Raw genomic sequence first — 21,958 nt, 5'->3', positions numbered from 1 at the left:
TATGAGGTATCTGTCAATACCAGCCCAGTGGCCTTATATCAGACACTGCTGTCATAGTGCAATGGATATGATGTCTCTGCCAATACCAGCCCAGTGGCCTTATATCAGACACTGCTGTCATAGTGCAATGAATATGAGGTCTCTGCCAATACCAGCCCAGTGGCCTTATATCAGACACTGCTGTCATAGTGCAATGGATATGAGGTCTCTGCCAATACCAGCCCAGTGGCCTTATATCAGACACTGCTGTCATAGTGCAATGGATATGAGGTCTCTGCCAATACCAGCCCAGTGGCCTTATATCAGACACTGCTGTCATAGTGCAATGGATATGAGGTCTCTGCCAATACCAGCCCAGTGGCCTTATATCAGACACTGCTGTCATAGTGCAATGGATATGAGGTCTCTGCCAATACCAGCCCAGTGGCCTTATATCAGACACTGCTGTCATAGTGCAATGGATATGAGGTCTCTGCCAATACCAGCCCAGTGGCCTTATATCAGACACTGCTGTCATAGTGCAATGAATATGAGGTCTCTGCCAATACCAGCCCAGTGGCCTTATATCAGACACTGCTGTCATAGTGCAATGGATATGAGGTATCTGCCAATACCAGCCTAGTGGCCTTATATCAGACACTGCTGTCATAGTGCAATGGATATGAGGTCTCTGCCAATACCAGCCCAGTGGCCTTATATCAGACACTGCTGTCATAGTGCAATGGATATGAGGTATCTGCCAATACCAGCCTAGTGGCCTTATATCAGACACTGCTGTCATAGTGCAATGGATATGATGTCTCTGCCAATACCAGCCCAGTGGCCTTATATCAGACACTGCTGTCATAGTGCAATGGATATGATGTCTCTGCCAATACCAGCCCAGTGGCCTTATATCAGACACTGCTGTCATAGTGCAATGGATATGAGGTCTCTGCCAATACCAGCCCAGTGGCCTTATATCAGACACTGCTGTCATAGTGCAATGGATATGAGGTCTCTGCCAATACCAGCCCAGTGGCCTTATATCAGACACTGCTGTCATAGTGCAATGGATATGAGGTCTCTGCCAATACCAGCCCAGTGGCCTTATATCAGACACTGCTGTCATAGTGCAATGGATATGAGGTCTCTGCCAATACCAGCCCAGTGGCCTTATATCAGACACTGCTGTCATAGTGCAATGGATATGAGGTCTCTGCCAATACCAGCCCAGTGGCCTTATATCAGACACTGCTGTCATAGTGCAATGGATATGAGGTCTCTGCCAATACCAGCCCAGTGGCCTTATATCAGACACTGCTGTCATAGTGCAATGAATATGAGGTCTCTGCCAATACCAGCCCAGTGGCCTTATATCAGACACTGCTGTCATAGTGCAATGGATATGAGGTATCTGCCAATACCAGCCTAGTGGCCTTATATCAGACACTGCTGTCATAGTGCAATGGATATGAGGTCTCTGCCAATACCAGCCCAGTGGCCTTATATCAGACACTGCTGTCATAGTGCAATGGATATGATGTCTCTGCCAATACCAGCCCAGTGGCCTTATATCAGACACTGCTGTCATAGTGCAATGGATATGATGTCTCTGCCAATACCAGCCCAGTGGCCTTATATCAGACACTGCTGTCATAGTGCAATGAATATGAGGTCTCTGCCAATACCAGCCCAGTGGCCTTATATCAGACACTGCTGTCATAGTGCAATGGATATGAGGTCTCTGCCAATACCAGCCCAGTGGCCTTATATCAGACACTGCTGTCATAGTGCAATGGATATGAGGTCTCTGCCAATACCAGCCCAGTGGCCTTATATCAGACACTGCTGTCATAGTGCAATGGATATGAGGTCTCTGCCAATACCAGCCCAGTGGCCTTATATCAGACACTGCTGTCATAGTGCAATGGATATGAGGTCTCTGCCAATACCAGCCCAGTGGCCTTATATCAGACACTGCTGTCATAGTGCAATGGATATGAGGTATCTGCCAATACCAGCCTAGTGGCCTTATATCAGACACTGCTGTCATAGTGCAATGGATATGAGGTCTCTGCCAATACCAGCCCAGTGGCCTTATATCAGACACTGCTGTCATAGTGCAATGAATATGAGGTCTCTGCCAATACCAGCCCAGTGGCCTTATATCAGACACTGCTGTCATAGTGCAATGGATATGAGGTCTCTGCCAATACCAGCCCAGTGGCCTTATATCTGACAGCTGCTGTCATAGTGCAATGGATATGAGGTCTCTGCCAATACCAGCCCAGTGGTCTTATATCAGACACTGCTGTCATAGTGCAATGGATATGAGGTCTCTGCCAATACCAGCCTAGTGGCCTTATATCAGACACTGCTGTCATAGTGCAATGGATATGAGGTCTCTGCCAATACCAGCCCAGTGGCCTTATATCAGACACTGCTGTCATAGTGCAATGGATATGAGGTCTCTGCCAATACCAGCCCAGTGGCCTTATATTAGACACTGCTGTCATAGTGCAATGGATATGAGGTCTCTGCCAATACCAGCCCAGTGGCCTTATATCAGACACTGCTGTCATAGTGCAATGGATATGATGTCTCTGCCAATACCAGCCCAGTGGCCTTATATCAGACACTGCTGTCATAGTGCAATGGATATGATGTCTCTGCCAATACCAGCCCAGTGGCCTTATATCAGACACTGCTGTCATAGTGCAATGGATATGATGTCTCTGCCAATACCAGCCCAGTGGCCTTATATCAGACAGCTGCTGTCATAGTGCAATGGATATGGGGTCTCTGCCAATACCAGCCCAGTGGCCTTATATCAGACAGCTGCTGTCATAGTGCAATGGATATGATGTATCTGCCAATACCAGCCCAGTGGCCTTATATCAGACACTGCTGTCATAGTGCAATGGATATGATGTCTCTGCCAATACCAGCCCAGTGGCCTTATATCAGACACTGCTGTCATAGTGCAATGGATATGGGGTCTCTGCCAATACCAGCCCAGTGGCCTTATATCAGACACTGCTGTCATAGTGCAATGGATATGATGTCTCTGCCAATACCAGCCCAGTGGCCTTATATCAGACACTGCTGTCATAGTGCAATGGATATGAGGTCTCTGCCAATACCAGCCCAGTGGCCTTATATCAGACAGCTGCTGTCATAGTGCAATGGATATGATGTCTCTGCCAATACCAGCCCAGTGGCCTTATATCAGACACTGCTGTCATAGTGCAATGAATATGAGGTCTCTGCCAATACCAGCCTAGTGGCCTTATATCAGACACTGCTGTCATAGTGCAATGGATATGAGGTCTCTGCCAATACCAGCCCAGTGGCTTTATATCAGACACTGCTGTCATAGTGCAATGGATATTGGAGAAGGTGCAGCTAATGTTGCAGCTAGACTTTATTGAGGAGTCAAAAAGTGAGTGGGCCAGTCCTATAGTATTGATGCCCAAGCCGGTTGCGGTTTTGTAATGACTTTTGAAAACTTAACGAGGTTTCCAAATTCGATGCGTATCCCATGCCCCGGGTGGATGAGCTCATCGAGAGGTTAGGACAAGCCCAGTATTTTTCTGTTTCGGACCTCGCCAAAGGGTACTGGCAGGTTCCCTTAACGGAGGCTGCCAAATAGAAAACTGCCTTCATCACGCCTGAGCGGCTGTATCAATATAAGGTCTTACCCTTTGGTCTGCATGGCGCCCACGCCACTTTTCAGCGACTAATGGACATTGTGCTTCGTCCACATCGTCGGTACACTTCGGCTTACCTGGACGATATTGTCATCCACAGTACTGACTGGGAAAGTCACCTACCCATAGAGCAGGCTGTAGTGGACTCCCTTCGGAAAGCTGGCTTATCCACTAACCCAAAAAATGTGCGATAGGGTTAGAAGAGGCTAAGTACCTGGGGTATGTCATTGGGCGTGGAGTCCTCAAACCCCAAGTGAACAAAATAGAGGCGATACGGAATTGGCCCCGACCTGTCACCACTAGGCAAATAAAGTCATTCCTGGGAATGGTGGGCTATTACATGAGGTTTGTTCCCCAGTTTCCTACTCTAGCCGCGCCCTTGACAGGACTCTTGAAGGGACACAAGTCAATGATGGTTCGCTGGGATGATGGGGCGGAAAATTCTTTCTCCACTTTGAAGTCGGCCCTGTGCAGGTCCCCAGTTTTGGTGACGCCCAACTTCGAAAGGGAGTTTATAGTACAGACCGATGCCTTTGAGGTGGGCCTCGGTGCTGTACTGTCTCATAAAGTTAACGGGGAGGAGCAAGTTTTCAGTGGAACACAGGGCAGGCCAGTTATAGGGAAATGTGGATGCCCTGTCCTGGGTACACTGTCTGGCGTGTGTTCACCCCCTCAGTGTTGAACAAGGGGGAGGGGGGGGGGGATGTGACACAATGAGAGGTTTGATCTGGGAAAACAGGTATTTTCCTCCCAGCATGTGCTGCTGGGCTGATTTACAGCCAGGTGAGGTCAAATACCGGACCTGATTTTAAATGCCGGTCCGGGTTTTGGCAGTGCCTGGCTGTCCTTAAATAGGCAGCTGGGCTCAGAAGCCTGGGACCTGGATGAAGGCTTGCTACCTGTTTGGCGTGAAAACAGGTTGGTGCTGCTATGAGCAAGGACTCTTTGTGGCAGAATTGCCGCATGGTGTGAATTACCACCAACACCGCAAGGTGACTTTTTGTTTGAATATGACTGCTTGTTTTGTCACTTGCCTAAAGTGTGAATAAAACACTGAAGTGTTTGATCCAAAGAACTTGTTGTTGCCTCTATACTGCGTCTGCTAATCCTGTCTACCAGAGCGAGTCCCCACAAAATATATATATATATAATCTCACACCATTAGATTTACAGTGCTTTATTTTTTTACATAACTTAGACAACCTCTTTATGGAAAAGTGGCATGTCATCCTCTTTTTGCGTATTGTAACTATCTGCAGAGTCCTGTAATTGCTCACAAACCTGCTCAATCAGCAAAAAAGTATTTGGTATGAACATTTCATACTAGACCTCAGTGTCTATAGGATATATATGCTGGGAGAGCGGAGAGGGAGGAGGCATCATGTGACAGTCTAAATACCCTAGCCTGGCTAAAACTCATAAGGTGAGAAAGGACAGGGCTCAGCACAGCTCTCTACCTCCCACTCAGCACAATTATAGAGAAGATTTGCAGGGGAACGAAAAGGCCTAAAATAAGCACATGTGACAATTCCTCCACCTTAACCTGGTCGTGGGACTCATACAGTGAGAAAGGATGGGGACTAATAAGTGGAAGTATTTGAGTGCTCGCAGCACGGCTCTCCACCTCCACACTCACCCAGCCAGCATAGTCACAGACAAGATGCACGGGGAAGAAAAGGCCTAAAATATGCAGGTTACACAATATTTTTGTCTGCACATTATATACGTGTTCAGCTGCCTAAGATAGGATAGAATCTGAACGTTTAAGAGCATTTATCACTCTTTGTCTTCATCAACCACACAGACTGTGAATGAAGCTTGATGGTCACTCCATTCAAACACTGCATATGACTGTGGTGAGGAATAATGGGGGACTCAAGACACCAGCGATCATACATTTATTACCTGTCCTATGAATGGGAGATAAATGTTTTTAGTTAGATTACCCTTTGAAGCAAAGAAGCATACAATTGTACCAGTTCTGTAAGATGCAATAATAGCACCAATTCCGCGCGGTTCAACCTGTAAGAAGCAATGTAATAAATTTTGTTTTTCATTTAGATAGCCGTAATTACTCTTTCTACTTTCTTTACAGTTTTCAGTTTTCTTGGGAATTATTTTCTTCTTGGAGCTCACAGCTGGCGTCCTCGCATTTGTCTTTAAAGACTGGATTAAGGATCAGCTGTATATATTTATCAACAGCAACATCAAAGCATACAGAGATGATATTGACCTGCAAAACCTCATTGACTTCACACAGGAATACGTATGTAACAGCATGTGGTATAGTAAATGTTTATGATGCCCAGAATAATACCGAATAAAAATACTGTATTTCCTGCACCATAAAACACACCAGACCATAAGTTCTAGAGGAGGCAACATAAGAAAATATTATTTTTCATCGGGCCTCAGATCATACCCCCAATGTCCATCAGACCTCACTTCGGAGATCCAGCACCCTCCTCCTGCAGCACTTCACTGTGACCTGATGTCACAAAGGGTCATGTCATAGTGTGCGCTTATGCACACTACGTCCTGACTCTACGTCTGTACACTCTCATGACACAGCACAGTCCGGTGCCCAGAGATGACCAGCGAGCAGTGAGTAAAGCCAGCACCTGCTATAGTCACCGCTCCTCAGTACTGATTAGTATTCGCATTATAAGATACACTGCTATTTTTCCCCCACTTTTGGTGGAAAAATCGTATAGTGCGAGAAATACATAATTATAAGATTGAATCATATGTTTGAAAAGTCAGAAAACTGCCCTTTTACTTCTGTTCCAAAATATTCTGCATTTGAAATCACACTTTGCAGCTGGTTTGCAGATAAATATTGTATTTACCCTCATCATTGCAGCACTGAGTCATATCTTCTTTTCAATGTGCATAGCTGTATGTGTGCCGTCAGTGTTTTGATGCACAAATACATAAACCCTTTTACGCCCGATGACGCTTCTTATAGCAGACACCCGCGGCTCCTGTCTGCAACCGGCAGTAATGCCGATCGCGGACATTTAACCCCTCAGATGCCATGGTCAGTTCTGAGCGCCCTGAAAATCAAAAGTGCGCGCTTTCGGTTATGCTCCGGCTTCCCCGTGTGGCGATCAGAGGAGCCGGAGCTTCTGTGCAGCAGCCCCTGTCTTTGTGAATGTCAGGAGGCTGCTGCATAGTTGCCTGTAATAGGGCTCCATAGGAAAGTAGGAAAATCATCATACATTCCAATGCAAGTGCATTGGAGTCTATGATGATAGCAATCAGATGATTGATTGTTATAGTGCCCTATAAAAAAAGTGTAAAAAAAAACAACCGTTTAGAATTTTTATTTATTTATTTATTTTTAATCACCCCCCTTTTCCCAAAATAAAAATAAAAGAACTAAAAAAATAAAATAAAATACACATCATGGGTGTCCCGATGTGCGGCAAACAGCAAAACGGAAAAAAGCGTCCAAATGGCCGATTCGCCGTTTTTTGGTCGCTTCATCCTCTACAAAAAATTTAATAAAAAGTGATCAAAAAGTCATACACACCCCAGAATGGTATCAATAAAATGTTCAGATCGCCCCGCAAAAATTTTGCCCCCATACAGCTCCGTACACATAATTACAAAAAGTTATAAGGGTCAAAATATGGCGACAAAAAAATAAAACGGATTTGTTCCCACTTATTTTTATTTTTTTATCAAAACGCAAGAAAAACAAAACATATAAGGTACCAACGGATTCGTACTGACCTGTAGAATAACTGGTCAGTTTTATCGCACATCGAACGTCGTAAAAAAAAAATTAAATTCGTAAAACTGTGCTGGAATTGCTTTTTTTCTTTGCAATTTCAACCCATTTGGAAATTTTTTCCCCGCTTCCCACTACATTAAATGCAATATTAAATGGTTGCTTTGGAAAGTACAACTTGTCCTGCAAAAAACAAGCCCTCATATGGCTATGTGAACAGACAAGTAAAAAGTTATGGCTTTGGGAAGGCAGGGAGCGCAAAACGAAAACGCAAAAAAAACACAAAAAACAACAACTCCGGGCCTAAAAGGGTTAAAGATATTTAGAAATTTATAATATATATGGAAAATTGTGGCACTGTCCACCAAGTAGAGAAACATCTATGCCTATTGCACATTAAAAGGATTCTGTCAGCAGTTTTGACAGTGTTAAACTGCTGACAGCATTTGCTAGGGCCTGGGGAGAGTGGTACAAACATACATTTTTGTGATAAGGAGTAGTAAGAATATGAACTTTTATTCTGCCAGATTTTGTTTCAACAAGTGCTTAGGGTGGAGCTTCTTTGTGAAGTGCTCTCTACTCTCTGTGATGTGCTGCCTAAAACCCTCACCCCTCTGCTCTGAGTGACAGCTGTAGTGGTCTCCTCATTGGATGCCACAGTAGTCACTCAATACAGAAGGGAGGGGCTGTGAAGCATCTCAGTGCAGAGTACGCTATACAGGAGGTTTATTTCTTCTGCGCTCAGCAGCCCCTACCTAGTGCTGTCAGCAGGTAAAAACCGGTGACAGACCCTCTTTAACCACTTACCGCTACGCTCCCAGGCTACACTAACGCCGATTGGCGTCATCTCACGCGAGCCGAGATTTCCTGTGAACGCGCGCGCGTTCACAGGATCGGGAGGTAAGCGAGTGGATCTCCAGCCTGCCAGTGGCGATCGTTCGCTGGCAGGCTGGAGAAGCGATTTTTTTTTAACCCCTAACAGGTATATTAGACGCTGTTTTGAGAACAGCGTCTAATATACCTGCTACCTGGTCCTCTGGTGGTCCCTTTTGTTTGGATCGACCACCAGAGGACACAGGTAGCTCAGTAATAAGTAGCACCAAACACCACTACACTAAACCCCCCCCCGTCACTTATTAACCCCTTATTAACCCCTGATCACCCTATATAGACTCCCTGATCACCCCCCTGTCATTGATCACCCCCCTGTAAGGCTCCATTCAGACGTTTGTATGATTTTTATGGATCCACGGATACATGGATCGGATCCGCAAAACACATACGGGCGTCTGAATGGAGCCTTACAGGGGGGTGATCAATGACGGGGGTGATCACCCCATATAGACTCCCTGATCACCCCCCTGTCATTGATCACCCCCCTGTAAGGCTCCATTCAGACGTCCGTATGATTTTTACGGATCCATGGATCGGATCCGCAAAACACATACAGACTTCTGAATGGAGCCTTACAGGGGGGCGATCACCCCATTTAGACTCCCTGATCACCCCCTGTAAGGCTCCATTCAAACGTCCGTATGTTTTTTACGGATCCACGGATACATGGATCGGATCCGCAAAACACATACAGACGTCTGAATGGAGCCTTACAGGGGGGTGATCAATGACAGGGGTGATCACCCCATATAGACTCCCTGATCACCCCCCTGTCATTGATCACCCCCCCTGTAAGGCTCCATTCAGACGTCCGTATGATTTTTACGGATCCACGGATACATGGATCGGATCCGCAAAACACATACAGACTTCTGAATGGAGCCTTACAGGGGGGTGATCAATGACAGGGGTGATCACCCCATATAGACTCCCTGATCACCCCTCTGTCATTGATCACCCCCCTGTAAGGCTCCATTCAAACGTCCGTATGATTTTTACGGATCCACGGATACATGGATCGGATCCGCAAAACACATACAGACTTCTGAATGGAGCCTTACAGGGGGTGATCACCCCATATAGACTCCCTGATCACCCCCCTGTCATTGATCACCCCCCTGTAAGGCTCCATTCAAACGTCCGTATGATTTTTACGGATCCACGGATCGGATCTGCAAAACACATACAGACTTCTGAATGGAGCCTTACAGGGGGGTGATCACCCCATATAGACTCCCTGATCACCCCCCTGTCATTGATCACCCCCCTGTAAGGCTCCATTCAGACGTCCGTATGATTTTTACGGATCCACGGATACATGGATCGGATCCGCAAAACACATACAGACTTCTGAATGGAGCCTTACAGGGGGTGATCACCCCATATAGACTCCCTGATCACCCCCCTGTCATTGATCACCCGCCTGTAAGGCTCCATTCAGACATTTTTTTGGCCCAAGTTAGCGGAAATTTTTCGTGCAAAGTCTCATATTCCACTAACTTGTGTCAAAAAATAAAATCTCACATGAACTCACCATACCCCTCACGGAATCCAACTGCGTAAAATTTTTTAGACATTTATATTCCAGACTTCTTCTCACGCTTTTAGGGCCCCCTAAAATGCCAGGGCAGTATAAATACCCCACATGTGACCCCATTTCGGAAAGAAGACACCCCAAGGTATTCCGTGAGGGGCATATTGAGTCCATGAAAGATTGAAATTTTTGTCCCAAGTTAGCGGAAAGGGAGACTTTGAGAAAAAAATATATAAAAATCAATTTCCGCTAACTTGTGCCAAAAAAATAAAAATTCTATGAACTCGCCATGCCCCTCATTCAATACCTTGGGGTGTCTTCTTTCCAAAATGGGGTCACATGTGGGGTATTTATACTGCCCTGGCATTTTAGGGGCCCTAAAGCGTGAGAAGAAGTCTGGGATCCAAATGTCTAAAAATGCCCTCATAAAAGGAATGTGGGCCCCTTTGCGCATCTAGGCTGCAAAAAAGTGTCACACATCTGATATCGCCGTACTCAGGAGAAGTTGGGCAATGTGTTTTGGGGTGTCATTTTACATATACCCATGCTGGGTGAGATAAATATCTTGGTCAAATGCCAACTTTGTATAAAAAAAGGGAAAAGTAGTTTTTTGCCGAGATATTTCTCTCACCCAGCATGAGTATATGTAAAAAGACACCCCAAAACACATTGCCCAACTTCTCCTGAGTACGGCGATACCACATGTGTGACACTTTTTTGCAGCCTAGGTGGGCAAAGGGGCCCACATTCCAAAGAGCACCTTTAGGATTCCACAGGTCATTTTTTACACATTTTTATTTCAAACTACTTACCACACATTAGGGCCCCTAGAATGCCAGGGCAGTATAACTACCCCACAAGTGACCCCATTTTGGAAAGAAGACACCCCAAGGTATACCGTGAGGGGCATGGCGACTTCCTAGAATTTTTTATTTTTTGTCACAAGTTAGCGGAAAATGATGATTTTTTTTCTTATGAGACTTTGTAAGAAAAAAAAAATGAAAAAAAAAATCATCATTTTCCGCTAACTTGTGACAAAAAATAAAAAATTCTAGGAAGTCGCCATGCCCCTCACGGTATACCTTGGGATGTCTTCTTTCCAAAATGGGGTCACTTGTGGGGTAGTTATACTGCCCTGGCATTCTAGGGGCCCTAATGTGTGGTAAGTAGTTTGAAATAAAAATGTGTAAAAAATGACCTGTGAAATCCTAAAGGTGCTCTTTGGAATGTGGGCCCCTTTGCCCACCTAGGCTGCAAAAAAGTGTCACACATGTGGTATCGCCGTACTCAGGAGAAGTTGGGCAATGTGTTTTGGGGTGTCTTTTTACATAGAGACAACTTTTCCCTTTTTTTTATACAAAGTTGTCATTTGACCGAGATATTTATCTCACCCAGCATGGGTATATGTAAAATGACACCCAAAAACACATTGCCCAACTCCTCCTGAGTACAGCAATACCAGATGCGTGACACTTTTTTGCAGCCTAGGTGGGCAAAGGGGCCCACATTCCAAAGAGCACCTTTCGGATTTCACCGGCCATTTTTTACAGATTTTGATTTCAAACTACTTCTCACGCATTCGGGCCCCTAAAATGCCAGGGCAGTATAACTACCCCACAAGTGACCCCATTTTGGAAAGAAGACACCCCCAGGTATTTCGTGATGGGCATAGTGAGTTCATGGAAGTTTTTATTTTTTGTCACAAGTTAGTGGAATATGAGACTTTGTAAGAAAAAAAAATCATTAAAAAAAAAATCATCATTTTCCGCTAACTTGTGACAAAAAATAAAAAATTCTAGGAACTCACTATGCCCATCAGTGAATACCTTAGGGTGTCTACTTTCCGAAATTGGGTTATTTGTGGGGTTTTTTTACTGTCTGGCCATTGTAGAACCTCAGGAAACATGACAGGTGCTCAGAAAGTCAGAGCTGCTTCAAAAAGCGGAAATTCACATTTTTGTACCATAGTTTGTAAACGCTATAACTTTTACCCAAACCATTTTTTTTTTTTACCCAAACATTTTTTTTTTTTAGCAAAGACCTGTAGAACAATAAATTTAGAGAAAAATTTATATATGGATGTCGTTTTTTTTGCAAAATTTTACAACTGAAAGTGAAAAATGTCATTTTTTTGCAAAAAAAAATAAAAAATCTGTAAATTTCGATTAATAACAAAAAAAGTAAAAATGTCAGCAGCAATGAAATACCACCAAATGAAAGCTCTATTAGTGAGAAGAAAAAGAGGTAAAATTCATTTGGGTGGTAAGTTGCATGACCGAGCAATAAACCGCTAAAGTTGTGGAGTGCCGATTTGTAAAAAAGGGCCTGGTCTTTAGGGGGGTATAAACCGGTGGTCCTTAAGTGGTTAAGAAATATATATAAGAAGTTAATAATCAGACCTATGAAGCATAGACTATGATAGTTTTAGTGAATCCAGGAACAGTTTTATTGCATTCTGGAACCTCTCAAAGTATTTGCAATTGTAAAGTAAATAAAGCCTGATATAGAGATGTCACTCACAAATCCCATTCAGTGCTGTAGTGCCCATATACAATGACAGGTACTTTGAAAAGAACTTTGACCCACTGATTCTACTTTAATTCTCATTTGTATTGTTGGTGTTTTTATTATATATTTTTCCAATGTACTGTATTTTTTAGGGGGAAAAAATTTAAAACTGGGAAGGCAAAGTAAAATGTGCTTACTAAGATTTGACATGACTTCTCTTTCTAAACCATGCACTAGGGAATTGCATAAACATAGACCTCTGGGCTTGTCAAATGTGCAACAAGAAAGACTTCTATTGCACAGCAGGATACAAACATAAGTGCACTATGTAGCAGTAGATGCTTTAGGAAACCAGAAAATAGGACCGGGAAAATAAATCTTACTTGACATGGGTTGTGGAAAGGGACACTGAAAATACACTAGACGGGCACTAGACATGCCTGGCCAAATAAAGTACAGTGGGCAATTTTAAATAGATATTAATTAATTGATCAAGTATGCTGTCCATCCATTACATCTGAGTGCACCCAGGACTGTAGTCTACACAGGAAATGCCAGTTGGTTAGTGTAAGGGCACTGACAGCGTTCTAAAGGTGGTTACCAGTACAATCCGTATCATCTAAACATCTAGAAGACCAAACAACAGCCATTATTAAAGCTGACCAGTCCAGTAAGGCCAGCAGTGGAGACAGGAGGTCAACATGAGCTCATCAAGGTACACCATTGTTGCTCATCACACTTTACATAGTTACATGGTTGGTAAGGATGGCAAAAGTCCAGCCTATAATCCTACTGTATTCATCCAGACTAAGGCAGACCCCTATGAGGCGAATACCAATTGCCCCATATTAAGGGGAGGAAATTCCTTCTCGACTCAACAAATCTGCCAGTCAGGATAAATCCCTGAATTACCATCTCATCTCCAGAAATCTGGTGCCCATAACCTTCAATTTTGTTTACTTTCAAGATAGGCATCCAGGCACTTTTTGAACTTGTTAAATGAATCGCCATCACAACCGCTGGCAGAGAGTTCTGTAGTCTTATTGCTCTTACAGTAGAGAGTACTCCTCTTTGACAATGCTGAAACTTTCTGTTCTCTTGACATAGAGAATGCCTTCTTGTCTTCGTTGCAGGACAAAGATCTGTGCACAGTCCATTCATATATTTGTGTATGGTAAGCAAACCCAAATTTGATAACCTTTCTTGGTTCAGCAATCTCCCCATTCCCTTAAAGGGGTTCTTCGGGAGAATGTTTAAAAAAAAAAAAAAAACACCAGCAAGCTGACCTTGAATGTTAGCAGGACTGGTTGCCTCCACTTGCAGAGATGCCTAGAGGGGTTGAGAGGGCGGGACCTCACTACACAATACACTCTAGCATTTGCATATATTACATATTGGTAAGGCTGCTCAGCCAAGATGGCATATCATAGGCAGGATCAAATCATTACCATCTATTGCAGAGCAATGTAGTGTGTAGTGAGGCCCTGCACCCTCAACCCCCTAGGCGGCTCTGTAAGTGGTGGCAACCAGTCTTCATCACATTCTCAGACACATTGTTGGCGGCCATTTAAAATCATTTCAAGAAAAACTGTGGATATATTAATACTTTAGTGTAGCATGCACTGTATTCACGTGGCTCCCAAGTGTCCCTCTTTTGGACAGACAGTCCCTCTTTTTGACCCAAGTCCCTCTGTCCCTCTTTGGTCCTTTAATGTCCCTCTTTTTACCTGGGAAATAAATGTGCATTAATATATTTACTAAATTGCTCCTTAATAAACTATCTGTATGGTTTCCACCTGTATTGATATGTAGAGAAAATCGAAATCGCACATCCTTATACCTATGCTTCTGATATGACAACTGTTTACAATTTTCAGCATTTCTTTTGATAAAACATGGCTATACAGCACTATTATCAATCATTTGCTGTGCACTATTAGGAGGCATTAGTATACAGTTTGATCAAAGAGCATAGGCCCACTTACCGCAACAAGGTTGCCTCTTTTAAGTGGGGACCTACTCTAACTATGGCGCGGCGCCGTGCGGCGACCACCGTGCCTCCACACCGCTCCAGCAGGCAATGGGATCCAGCAGCCACACAGCGGCCCCACTGTGCAGCAAAGCCACCTGGGCCCCGGGTCCCATCACTCCACCAGCACAGCACAGAAGCAGCAACGGCCACCGTCCAGCACCGCATGTGAACTGGTGCAAAGAGCTCACCTGTTCACAGCCTCTCAGGAACACCAACTGAGATTTGGTAGGAATTTATAGACCCTTTGCAGACTTCTGCTAATTAAAAGCACCTGAGCCAAATGGGGAGGAGTGCTGATTCAGAGGGGGGGAAAAGAAGGTAAAGCATATAAATTGTATTGATATGTAGAGAAAATCTAAATCGCACATGACAACTGTATATTACACCTCAGCTTCATTATTTAGTGCAATATGGACCTTAAAATATCTATGATCAGATGATTTATATGTCAAAAGGGATATTGAAGTGCAAGAAGAAAAAAAAAATAGCCCCAAGAGCTGCACAAAAAAAAAAAAAAGCTACTTCTACTCATCTCACTGATCCCCACTGCAGTTCTGAAGGTGTCAGACCCTTGCTGCACCTCACTTCCTGCTACTTTCTTGAAATGACTGTAAAGGCTGTTCAGTCAGTCAATAGCTTCAGCAATGACCTGCTTCAGACAGTGATTGGATTTTTCACAAAATGCTGTAAGGTTCCCTCTTTCACCATCCAAAAAGTTGGGTGGTATGACACTGTACGTGTCCAGGGATAATGGATGTCACAATGGCCCAGCACTCTCCACGGACAATGAACGCAACACTGCTTGTGTCACAATGGTTCAGCGTCTTCCAAGGCCAATGGACGGAACACTGCTCAAGTCACAATAATCAAGCACCTTCCCAGGACAATTTTCAGAACACTGCACATCACAATAGAACAGCATCCAGGGATGATGGTTGCAATGGATGCAACACTGCCCATGTCAGAATGAGCCAGCATTCCCCAGGGACAATGTTTGGAACACTGCTCATGTCACAATAGACCAGCATCCTCTAGGGACAATGGACAGAATATTGCACGTGTTACAATATACCACTATCCTCTAGGGACAATGGAAGAAACACTGCGTGTGTCACAATGGTCCAGCATCTTCCAAAAACAATTGACGGAACACTGCGCGTGTCACAATAGGCCAGCATACTCCACGGACAACGATGAAACATGTGCGTGTCACAATGGACCCTCATCATCCAGGGATAATAGACGGAATACTGCCTGTGTCACAATGAACCAGCATTCTTCAGGGGCAATGCTTGAAACACTATGCATGTCACAATGGGCCAGCATCTTCAAAGGACAACTGACAGAACACTGCATGTGTCACAATGGGCCAGCATCCTCCAAGGACAATGGATGGAACAGTGTGCATGTCACAGTGGGCCAGCATTCTTCAGGGACAATGCTTGTCAGAACACTGCGTGAGTCACAATGACCTAGTGTTATGGATCTGGTCAATATACCAGGTAGGTTTATGTACTGCTCCAAATTTGTAGATATTGTCTTTACATGCACGGAGGGATTAAGCAAAGACACACACGCTGGGGTCAAAGCAAAATCTCTAGTTTATTGTAAGTGTTCACACAGAATATACCCCCCGGTGGGAGGTGACTAAATGTGGTGCATTTTTATTGGTTACTGGGAAATGATAGCAAGCATTTAACCACCTCAGCCCCCAGTGCTTAAACACCCTGAAAGACCAGGCCACTTTTTACACTTCTGACCTACACTACTTTCACCGTTTATTGCTCGGTCATGCAACTTACCACCCAAATGAATTTTACCTCCTTTTCTTCTCACTAATAGAGCTTTCATTTGGTGGTATTTCATTGCTGCTGACATTTTTACTTTTTTTGTTATTAATCGAAATTTAACGATTTTTTTGCAAAAAAATGACATTTTTCACTTTCAGTTGTAAAATTTTGCAAAAAAAACGACATCCATATATAAATTTTGCTCTAAATTTATTGTTCTACATGTCTTTGATAAAAAAAAAATGTTTGGGTAAAAAAAAAAAATGGTTTGGGTAAAAGTTATAGCGTTTACAAACTATGGTACAAAAATGTGAATTTCCGCTTTTTGAAGCAGCTCTGACTTTCTGAGCACCTGTCATGTTTCCTGAGGTTCTACAATGCCCAGACAGTACAAACACCCCACAAATGACCCCATTTCGGAAAGTACACACCCTAAGGTATTCGCTGATGGGCATAGTGAGTTCATAGAACTTTTTATTTTTTGTCACAAGTTAGCGGAAAATGATGATTTTTTTTTTTTTTTCTTACAAAGTCTCATATTCCACTAACTTGTGACAAAAAATAAAAACTTCTATGAACTCACTATGCCCATCACGAAATACCTTGGGGTCTCTTCTTTCCAAAATGGGGTCACTTGTGGGGTGGTTATACTGCCCTGGCATTCTAGGGGCCCAAATGTGTGGTAAGGAGTTTGAAATCAAATTCTGTAAAAAATGACCTGTGAAATCCGAAAGGTGCTCTTTGGAATATGGGCCCCTTTGCCCACCTAGGCTGCAAAAAAGTGTCACACATCTGGTATCTCCGTACTCAGGAGAAGGTGGGGAATGTGTTTTGGGGTTTCATTTTATATATACCCATGCTGGGTGAGAGAAATATCTTGGTCAAATGCCAACTTTGTATAAAAAAATGGGAAAAGTTGTCTTTTGCCAAGATATTTCTCTCACCCAGCATGGGTATATGTAAAATGACACCCCAAAACACATTCCCCAACTTCTCCTGAGTACGGAGATACCAGATGTGTGACACTTTTTTGCAGCCTAGGTGGGCAAAGGGGTTCATATTCCAAAGAGCACCTTTTGGATTTCACAGGTCATTTTTTACAGAATTTGATTTCAAACTCCTTACCACACATTTGGGCCCCTAGAATGCCAGGGCAGTATAACTACCCCACAAGTGACCCCATTTTGGAAAGAAGAGACCCCAAGGTATTCGCTGATGGGCATAGTGAGTTCATGGAAGTTTTTATTTTTTGTCACAAGTTAGTGGAATATGAGACTTTGTATGAAAAAAAAAAAAAAAAATCAGCATTTTCCACTAACTTGTGACAAAAAATAAAAAATTCTAGGAACTCGCCATGCCCCTCACGGAATACCTTGGGGTGTCTTCTTTCCAAAATGGGGTCACTTGTGGGGTAGTTATACTGCCCTGGCATTTTCCAGGGGCCCTAATGTGTGGTAAGTAGGTAAATGACCTGTGAAATCCTAAAGGTGCTCTTTGGAATATGGGCCCCTTTGCCCACCTAGGCTGCAAAAAAGTGTCACACATGTGGTATCGCCGTATTCAGGAGAAGTTGGGGAATGTGTTTTGGGGTGTCATTTTACATATACCCTTGCTGGGTGAGAGAAATATCTTGACAAAAGACAACTTTTCCCATTTTTTTATACAAAGTTGGCATTTGACCAAGACATTTCTCTCACCCAGCATGGGTATATGTAAAATGACATCCCAAAACACATTCCCCAACTTCTCCTGAGTACGGCGATACCAGATGTGTGACACTTTTTTGCAGCCTAGATGCGCAAAGGTGCCCAAATTCCTTTTAGGAGGGCATTTTTAGACATTTGGATACTAGACTTCTTCTCACGCTTTGGGGCCCCTAGAATGCCAGGGCAGTATAAATACCCCACATGTGACCCCATTTTGGAAAGAAGACACCCCAAGGTATTCAATGAGGGGCATGGCGAGTTCATAGAAATTTTTTTTTTTGGCACAAGTTAGCGGAAATTGATATTTTTAATTTTTTTCTCACAAAGTCTCCCGTTCCGCTAACTTGGGACAAAAATTTCAATCTTTCATGGACTCAATATGCCCCTCACGGAATACCTGGGGGTGTCTTCTTTCCGAAATGGGGTCACATGTGGGGTATTTATACTGCCCTGGCATTCTAGGGGCCCTAAAGCGTGAGAAGTCGTCTGGAATATAAATGTCTAAAAAATGTTACGCATTTGGATTCCGTGAGGGGTATGGTGAGTTCATGTGAGATTTTATTTTTTGACACAAGTTAGTGGAATATGAGACTTTGTAAGAAAAAAATAAAAATAATTCCGCTAACTTCGGCCAAAAAAATGTCTGGAGCCTTACAGAGGGGTGATCAATGACAGGGGAGGTGATCAATGACAGGGGGGTGATCAATGACAGGGGGGGTGATCAATGACAGGGGGGTGATCAGAGAGTCTATATGGGGTGATCACCACAGTCATTGATCACGCCCATGTAAGGCTTCATTCAGACGTCCGGATGCGTTTTGCGGATCCGATCCATCTATCAGTGCATCCGTAAAAATCATGCGGACGTCTGAATGGAGCTTTACAGGGGGGTAATCAATGACAGGGGGGTGATCAGGGAGTCTATATGGGGTGATCACCACAGTCATTAATCATGCCCCTGTAAGGCTTCATTCAGACGTCCGGATGCAGTTTGCGGATCCGATCCATCTATCAGTGGATCCGTAAAAATCATGCGGACGTCTGAATGGAGCTTTACAGGGGGGTAATCAATGACGGGGGGGTAATCAATGACAGGGGGGTGATCAGGGAGTCTATATGGGGTGATCACCACAGTCATTGATCACGCCCCTGTAAGGCTTCATTCAGACGTCCGGATGCGTTTTGCGGATCCGATCCATCTATCAGTGGATCCGTAAAAATCATGCGGACGTCTGAATGGAGCTTTACAGGGGGGTAATCAATGACAGGGGGGGTAATCAATGACAGGGGGGTGATCAGGGAGTCTATATGGGGTGATCACCACAGTCATTGATCACGCCTCTGTAAGGCTTCATTCAGACGTCCGGATGCGTTTTGCGGATCCGATCCATCTATCAGTGCATCCGTAAAAATCATGCAGACATCTGAATGGAGCTTTACAGGGGGGTAATCAATGACAGGGGTGTAATCAATGACAGGGGGGTGATCAGGGAGTCTATATGGGGTGATAACCACAGTCATTGATCATGCCCCTGTAAGGCTTCATTCAGACGTCCGGATGCGTTTTGCGGATCCGATCCATCTATCAGTGCATCCGTAAAAATCATGCGGACATCTGAATGGAGCTTTACAGGGGGGTGATCAGGGAGTCTATATGGGGTGATCACCACAGTCATTGATCATGCCCCTGTAAGGCTTCATTCAGACGTCCGGATGCGTTTTGCGGATCCGATCCATCTATCAGTGCATCCGTAAAAATCATGCGGACATCTGAATGGAGCTTTACAGGGGGGTGATCAGGGAGTCTATATGGGGTGATCACCACAGTCATTGATCATGCCCCTGTAAGGCTTCATTCAGACGTCCGGATGCGTTTTGCGGATCCGATCCATCTATCAGTGGATCCGTAAAAATCATGCGGACGTCTGAATGGAGCTTTACAGGGGGTTGATCAATGACAGGGGGGTAATCAATGACAGGGGGGTGATCAGGGAGTCTATATGGGGTGATCACCACAGTCATTGATCACGCCCCTGTAAGGCTTCATTCAGACGTCCGGATGCGTTTTGCGGATCCGATCCATCTATCAGTGGATCCGTAAAAATCATGCGGACGTCTGAATGGAGCTTTACAGGGGGGTGATCAATGACAGGGGGGAAATCAATGACAGGGGGGTGATCAGGGAGTCTATATGGGGTGATCAGGGGCTAATAAGGGGTTAATAAGTGACGGGGGGGGGGTGTAGTGTAGTGTAGTGGTGCTTGGTGCTACTTTACTGAGCTGCCTGTGTCCTCTGGTGGTCGATCCAAACAAAGGGGACCACCAGAGGACCAGGTAGCAGGTATATTAGACGCTGTTATCAAAACAGCGTCTAATATACCTGTTAGGGGTTAAAAAAAACACATCTCCAGCCTGCCAGCGAACGATCGCCGCTGGCAGGCTGGAGATCAACTCTCTTACCTTCCGTTCCTGTGAGCGCGCGCGCCTGTGTGCGCGCGTTCACAGGAAATCTCGCGTCTCGCGAGATGACGCGTATATGCGTCCAGGCGGAATGAATCAACCACCTCCAGGACGCGTCTGTGCGTACAGCGGTCCGGAGGTGGTTAATGGGTTAATCTTACACTTTTTTTCCATCAGGCTGACTTAAGATATCAGCTTCATTGCGCAGCTCCGCAACCCCCTCACTGTACCTAGGACCTTGGAATGCGCTCCTTTCCCCCTCCCATCTTCAAGATAGTAGAAAAGGTGTGTGCACCTGGTACATCCAGGAAGTAGGATTTTTCTACTAAGCGGTGTCTGAGCAGTGTAACGCAAGTGTATATAGAACAAGCATCCATACTGTTTCAGTAGCCCATAACACTAGCACCCTCCTACGACAATGGATGGAACGCTGCATATGTCATAATGGACCAGTATCATCCAGGTACATTGGTTGCAACACTGCTCATGTCACAATGGCCCAATATCCATCAGGGACAATGGATGGAACAGTGTGCATGTCACAGTGAGCCAGCATTCTTCAGAAACAATGCTCATCCGAACACTGCGTGTGTCACAATTACCTAGCACCCCCCTACGACAAAGGATGGAACACTGCATATGTCACAATGGGCCAGTATCCTCCAGGTACATTAGTCACAATGGCTCGTGTCACAATGGCCCTGATACCCATGAGACAGGGGTAACCCTAGCAGAGTGGCCCGGCTCAGGGCGGAGACCAGAACCCTGGGAACCTGAGACCGAAGGGCCAGCGGTAGGGGTGACCGCCACTTCGGTGGAAGAGGGGGAGACAACCCCGCTAAGTGTGATGGTGGGAGACGTGGAGGACTTGCCGCCGGGTCTTGAATTGGCAGACCTCAATGTCTCCGGAGATAATTTTGGTACCGCCCAAACGGGACCCAACCCTATCCCGCCCCTGGGAAAATGTGTTAGTAGTAGATTTTGAGCCACAACAACCTGGGGCAGAGTCAGTGTTTCCCTGTTTTGTGGTTCATCAGGATATGCTGTATCGGGTAAACCAACTACGGGATGATCCTATTGAACAGTTGTTGGTCTCCAAGGCTTATCGCAAGCTTGTGCTAGATCTAGCCAACCAACACCTACTCGGGGGTCACCTTGGGCTGCAGAAAACTCAGAATCGTATTCTACAGCTGTTTTACAGCATATTCAAAGAAGTAGAAGAGTTTTGTAAGTCTTGCCCGACCTGCCAGATAACTAGCCCCCAGCCACATTTTCGTAGTCCCCTAGTACCTCTCCCGATTATCAAAGTGTCGTTTGACCGAATAGCTATGGACCTTATAGGCCCAGTACTGAAGTCCGCCAGAGGGCATCAACACATCTTAGTAATTCTAGACTACACCACTCGGTACCCAGAGGCAGTGCCACTGCGACATACCTCAGCCAAACTCATAGCTAAGGAGTTAATAGAGAGCCATATCGGAGGAGGTGCAGCTAATGTTGCAGCTAGATGTCATTGAGGAGTCAAAAAGTGAGTGGGCCAGTCCTATAGTATTGATACCTAAGCCGGACGGGATGTTGCGGTTTTGTAATGACTTTCGAAAGCTTA

General features: G+C 44.7%; 1 protein-coding gene across 1 annotated transcript in view; it reads left to right on the top strand.

The window, feature by feature from the left end:
- TSPAN5 (tetraspanin 5) overlaps positions 1-21,958 on the top strand; it is a 176,268-nt gene that overhangs the window by 121,863 nt on the left and 32,447 nt on the right. Inside the window, exon 4 of the mRNA XM_040418180.1 lies at positions 5,788-5,958. Coding sequence (XP_040274114.1) covers positions 5,788-5,958 — 171 coding nt within the window. The remainder of the gene's footprint in view (positions 1-5,787; positions 5,959-21,958) is intronic.

This window comes from Bufo bufo, chromosome 2, assembly GCF_905171765.1.
Source record: "Bufo bufo chromosome 2, aBufBuf1.1, whole genome shotgun sequence".
Classification (NCBI taxonomy): Eukaryota; Metazoa; Chordata; class Amphibia; order Anura; family Bufonidae; genus Bufo; species Bufo bufo.
The sequence above is the reverse complement of the archived record's forward strand: the minus strand, read 5'-3'. Positions and strand labels throughout refer to the sequence as shown.